The following is a 6,439-nucleotide window of genomic DNA, read 5'->3' as shown; positions in this document are numbered from 1 at the left end:
TATATATATATATATATATATATATATATATATATATATATATATATATATATATATATATGTATGTATGTATGTATGTATGTATGTATGTATGTATGTATGTATGTCTTCTCTCTCCCGTACGCCTAGGGGTACAATTTAGTGCCTTTATTGCAGTTCATAGGTTACTCTCCTCATAGATAGTCTAGGTACACAAGTAATACTGATCTCACACAAAATTGATCAACATCTTTTTAGGTATTTTTCCGCGTGGGCTACTGTTTTCACTACTCTGGATTCCGATTTAGATTTGAATAGAACAAGCTGAGCTCAATCCTTCAATTGTATACAGAATAAAAGTTGAACGGAAAAGTATACTGATTCGGGTTGAAAACTTTAAAAAATTTCACGGGTCAAAATAGAAAACGAATTTCTTAAATTTGTACTCAACATGTAAACCTAAAGAAAATAGCGACCAATGAATACAGTCTACAAAACAGTGATTTCGACTGACAGCCGGGCCCGCCGGGTTTAAGACAAATTGATGGCCTGGAAATTGCACCACTTCAAATTTCATAATGCTATATCCAGAATAAAAGTTGAACGGAAACGTTTACTGATTCATTTTGAAAAAGTTTAAACGGGAAACTGAATGAGGTTGTGCTCAAGTGCTCAACTTTATCTGTTTTAGTTTTTGTTTAGAATAAATTAACAGCAAATGAAGGTAGGGTTCATTTTCTATATATAAAAATAAATATAAAATCAATCTCTTTTTGTTTTTTTAAATAAAAAAAATGTCTATTTACATACCTTTCAATGTTCAAGTCGTTCGACAGACATTCGGATTTCGGAAACAGAAAGAGAAATCTCGCGGTATTTACTCGTATTGTTTTATCCTGCCTTCAGAGTTCAGGCTTCAGACAGTCACAGACTCAGAAGCTCAGTGCGATGTTTTTACTTTTTTTAGAAATATCGGCGCATAGCGCCAACTTTTAGTAGTAAATAACGCTAAAGTTTGCGTTCAACGTAAACTTTCGATGATGTGTTTGTTTCATGAGGGTGCAATATTGCCATACTGAGCCTCTCTGATGACATATTAATGTGTCTGTCTATTTTAATACTCCATTACTATAGTCCTAAATATAAAATAGCTATTCATCATTGCCTATGTCTATTTTGTAGAAGGCTATAAATTCAGTAAAAAAAGTAGGATTATAAAAAATATTACTTTCGTTTAAACGTTAACAATATCAAAAATGGTAAACGTATTCAATTTTCAAAAAACCAATAGTTGATAAATAGTAGTGGGATAAACAAAAGAATGTGATATTTACGCTATAATCTTGTATTTGTTTTTAAAACATACTCCGATTAAAAACAAGAGTCTCGGTTGGAGACTTGGAGAAGATGAGCCTTTTTTTATCCTTTTTTAAATTTGTGTTTTAATATAGAAATCAAAAACTATTATAAAAGTAAAGACTACTTGGTTTTGGTTTTGGTTGGTTTTTTTGTTTGATCTTGAAAAAACACAACGAATACGATCGATTAAATCAACATTTTAGGAGGTCGGATAAAGCGCTCAGAGGCCAGAGCCTTCAGGCTTCAGACCTCAGACCTCAGACCTCCGACTCAGCGAGAAGTCCAAAAGTTCAGTCTCTATTCTTTATATAATTTTTTTATTAAAATGACAACTACGTATATGTATGTAAAATTGTAAATGTAAATATTTATAAATATGCACAAAATATTTATAAATATAAATGCAGTATTTATGTAAACAATCCTCTTAATATATATATATATATATATATATATAAACAAAACGTTGAAAAACATATTTATTTAGCCTGAGGCCTGAGGTCCGGCTGAGGAGGCTATTTATTTATGTAAATAGATATGATTTTTTTTAGTTTTGAAAAATATAGAACAAGGATATCTGAAAACTGAAAACAGTGAAAAGTGAAAAGTGAAAACACATACATTTTGTTTTTTGTTTTGGTTTAAAAAACCCCCCCCCCCCCAAACCAAACACTGTGTTCTGAACTTTTGACTGTTCTCAACTTCTCATTTCTGATTTGAGTGATTTCTTAGTTCTGACAGCAGTTCTCAGTTCTCACTCGAGACTAGAATTCACACTCTTGTTGAAAAATCTCGATAAATTGCTGTGGTTGACTGGTTGCAGGCCGTGGAAGTTCAGAACAATATTCAAGCAGATCACCATTTTGTTTTTTAAAAACAAAAAGTGTGAGATTTTTCTGTTCAACTCCAATACTCCAATAGGGCATAGGCACGTAATATAATTCCTCTCAAATTGACAATTGCGCTTTTTTAAAGAATTAATTTGCCCACGGACTAAATGAAAACTGTTCTGTCGCAGATGACAAAAAGTTGGCAGCAGGCAGTTGTCACTTGGCAGCTAATGTTTACAGTTGGTACTTGTTGGCAGTGGGCGCTCCTTTCTCTAGCGAGTGGCGTCTAAATATGAAATATGAGTCAAATATCAGATATTCAGACATTGTCTATTTTGATTTTATCACCGCGTCAGTGTATGTAAATAAATATTTGGCACCGCCACAAGTCGCTAACTTGCTCTCAGAAATAATTTGTATGGCTGAACCGCTGAAGTTCAGAACTTCAACTCCGTCTTCAAAAGTTCAAGAGTATTTTTTTAAGTATTTGTATGTACAATTTATTCAATATTTACAATACTTACATATTTGCGGAGAAAGAAGTTGATGAGAAATCTGAAGTGTTGTTGAGAAACGGCGAACACTTGTAAATAGTATTTCTGCACAGTACTGAACTCGGCAGTCCGAACTCCGAACTCTGCCGTCTGCAATTCTGCATAATTCTCGTTCTGCCTTGTGGACGTTGTGGTATGTATTTGGTCTTTTTTAACACAAAAAAAACGAAAAAGTATATTTTTTGTACACAAATGCTTATTTATGGGTTATATATAAAAGCACTTTTACCGACACACAGAAGTCAAACATGGTTTCTCATAGTAAAGAGATACAACCATATATATGCAATAATGAAATTTAATGTTTTACTATTAACTACCATAGTCGGAGCTTCTTGTTCTGTGGACGCGCTTACTGCCGCTCAGGCAAAGATTAAAGGCAGAAATGAAAACAAAGGAGTTTTTGTAAAATTCGTTCGAAGCCAAATCAGAGATGCCAAAGCGGGTGATCGTATTCAGGGCTTCAAGGATAGAATGGATTCGAAGTTGCAAAACCCTCAGAACGACCTCGAGCAAAGAATAAAAGATCACGGTTTACAACACCAAATTGAGAAGTTGGAAGATATGGAAATTGAAGAGTTCGGCACGAGCTTTGATTCATATATCGCGCTCCACAGCGAATGGTTCGAAGGTCTTGAAACTGACTTTGCTGAGTTCTTTGGAACTGATGGGGAAGTGGAGGCTCTAGAATTCATAACGCAATACTATCCCCAGCATTCTATACCAGCACATACCGTTGAAAGGCGGAGACAGAGGAAAAATAACAAAAAAATCTGCTACACAGACGATGTGTGGCCATGGACATATTACGAGTACCCGGATTGGGAGGATCTACCACCGGATAATTTTATGCACTGGCAGATGAGCCGGATTAGCAGGCGCACTCTTAGTGTAGAGGATGACCCGGTCCCAGTACGGCATCTCATGGAAGGAGGTAGTGATGTTATTGTCTATGTTGTCGATACTGGTATCAACCCCCACTCGTCATTTGGGAATCGTTTGTATCCCATGTATAATCACTTTGACACCGAATATATCAAGGACCAAGTACTGATGCCCAGCCAAGATGCGGGGGATGGCGTAGGACATGGAACTTTGGTGGCCGCTGCCGCAGCTGGATCTGAGCTTGGGGTAGCAATTAATTCTGAAATTCGAAATGTAAAGGTGTTTGACAAGGCTGGCTGGGGCACATCGTATACTATTTTTAAAGGGTTATTCTCAATCTATGAGGAGGTAGTGACGGAGAACCGAAAGCGGAAGAAGAAGAGAGATGACAGGAAGAGAGTTGTGGTGTTATCCTTATCTGGACCTCCATCTGATGCCATAGATGCCCTCCTTATTGAATTGTACAATCTGGACGTGGTTGTGGTGGCTGCAGCTGGCAACGTAGACGACAGCGGTAACATGGATGCTTGCGCTAGCACACCACAAAGGAATCCTACTGTGATTACCGTCGGATCCGTCGATGCCAGCGATTTGCAGTCAGCATGGTCGAAAAGAGGAAGTTGCGTTGATATTTTGGCACCTGGAGAGAAAATTGTCACCGCTTCACATACTGACGCGAGTGGGTTTATCGAGGTGAGTGGTACAAGTTTTTCCGCTCCTATCGTGGCCGGTGTCATGGCGTCACTTTGGAGTAAACAGCGACTTTTAACCGCTAGGCAAGTCAAATCCGTTCTAATCGCGGCTAGCACTCCTGGCGAGATCAACATGGGACCTAACGACGGCACACCCAATCTGCTATTGTTCGCTCCGATCTCTGTGAAATCGCTGAAAATTCAGAAGGGCGGTGTACTGGAAGAACTTAGTGCATTTGATGTTCTATTAGGGGATACTATCCATTGGGATCAAGTATTTTCTTTGAAACGTAAGCGTTATCATCGGGGATCGATGGTGGATTGGCTAGAAGATGGTCTGAATTTCAAAAAAAATATGTACGTGAGTTGGTTGGCTGGCAGAGTCGACACGCCCGCGTTATTCTTCGAGTGGTTGGAGACACAAACAGATACATGGGGACTTGGTCCATTAGCAGAATGGCTGAGTGAGAGAAGGTATCATGGTAGTTCATACTCGATCGAACGACGCAGATGGCGTGGCCGCCGTCGCGCTACAGATTTAGAGGTGAGTGAATTCCAGGTGACCCACGGTGCATATGTTGGCGGCGCTTTTGATTCATATGTCGAAAATGCCCGAACATGGGCAGAAGGTGCATACAGCGCGTGGCAAAGTGCCAAAGACTTGGGCCAGACGATTTCTGGATTTAGACAGTGGATGCTGGAAGGTTATTTTCCCGGAAGCAACCTGTACAGTGCATTTGTTTCGGCCACAGAGAGAAGCAGGCATGTTGGTAGTACAGCCACGATACACTTTGATGATAAAGGACGGAACATCTTATTGTGGGCAGGTAATGCCATACTGATATACGATAGGCAAGGGAATGCATTTGTGGAGCATCTTCAAGGAGAAGTCTCCTTTATTTCACGCCAGGAAGCACTACCGGGCCAGCTACCCATGCATGCGGATGTCTTTGCCCAGAGTGTTGGAAATCCGAATATCCGCATGTGGGATGAATCGTCAGAGTTTGGTCTAGTTGATGGTCAGGGGTGGGTTTATTCCCGTAGAAAGCGTCATAGTGGAAGGTGACAAGAAAAATTAGAACTTAAATCTAGGCACTATATATATGTATAATAAATGCAACCACCGTTTACTATTATAACCTCTTGCCATGTTTGACTTAAAAACGCAGATACAAAATCTGTGATTTCTGCAGTGATCGCAGGCTTGGTTCCAGTCCGATTGGCTAGGTGCGCTTTCATTGCTGTATTGTAAAATGAGACACAACATGTAATGGTTAGAAACGTCACGAAATGTTATAGCTATGTATACATACATGTTGCAAGGAGGTTATTAATATCAGTGGAAGCAACCTGTACGGTGCCTTCGTTTCGACTATTGAAGTGATAAAAAGCGTCTTCCCGTAATCCGGAAAGTCTCCAGTATCCACTCTGACACACTCTCAACTCTCAACAAGTCAATATTCCTAAGCAAGCCGGTACGGTGCCTTCGTTGGGACGATTGAAGTGAGAAAAAGGCATATTGTAATAAACAGGAAGTTACGACGTCCCTCAGGATCTTCCAGTAATCCGCTCTGACACACTCTCAACTCTCAACAAGTCAACGTAGTCTCCGCCACTCTTCCGAGTTTAGTCTTGTCTTCAGTCTTCACTGTCCCTCGGCCTCCTCGGCCTGGTCCCTTGGCCTCCTCTGCCAGCCAGCTGCCAGCCTAAAATAGTATACTATAGTAAAAAAAGCCAATTGTGGTCACCAATCCACCTCGCTACTCTAGAGTATATTTAGCAGATGGTAGAGAGTAGAGACTTCAGACTAGAGAAGTATCGTAATCTGAGGAATTCGCATAATCAAATATATATATATTCTATTTTTTCAAATTTTAAATCCTGTTTACCTGCCTGTCTGTAGGCTTCGTATATGATGTATTTATTTAACTAAAATATTTACAATATGTATAATTATTTATTGACATGGGCTGGTATAAGACAACACTTTCGCCATATATGACGACATTTTAAGACCGTCAGAAACTAGTTCAATTTGAAAATATTGTATTTTCAGATATGTGTGTATGTATGCATGTACATATGTGTGCCTAGGTGTGTGCATTTACTCGTGTATGTCTGCATGTATGCATGCATATAT

At 39.0% G+C, this 6,439-nt stretch overlaps 1 protein-coding gene across 1 annotated transcript; it reads left to right on the top strand.

Annotated features, from left to right (window-relative positions):
• Positions 1–3,196: 3,196 nt before the first annotated feature.
• Positions 3,197–5,418, top strand: SARC_06071 (hypothetical protein; the record flags this gene model as incomplete). Its single annotated transcript, XM_014300042.1, has 1 exon — positions 3,197–5,418. The coding sequence occupies one exon, from the start codon at positions 3,197–3,199 to the stop codon at positions 5,363–5,365; it is 2,169 nt and encodes a 722-aa protein (XP_014155517.1). The 3' UTR covers positions 5,366–5,418.
• Between the last annotated feature and the right edge of the window lie 1,021 nt (positions 5,419–6,439).

This window comes from Sphaeroforma arctica, assembly GCF_001186125.1.
Source record: "Sphaeroforma arctica JP610 unplaced genomic scaffold supercont1.419, whole genome shotgun sequence".
Lineage (NCBI taxonomy): Eukaryota > Ichthyosporea > Ichthyophonida > Sphaeroforma > Sphaeroforma arctica.
The sequence above is the reverse complement of the archived record's forward strand: the minus strand, read 5'-3'. Positions and strand labels throughout refer to the sequence as shown.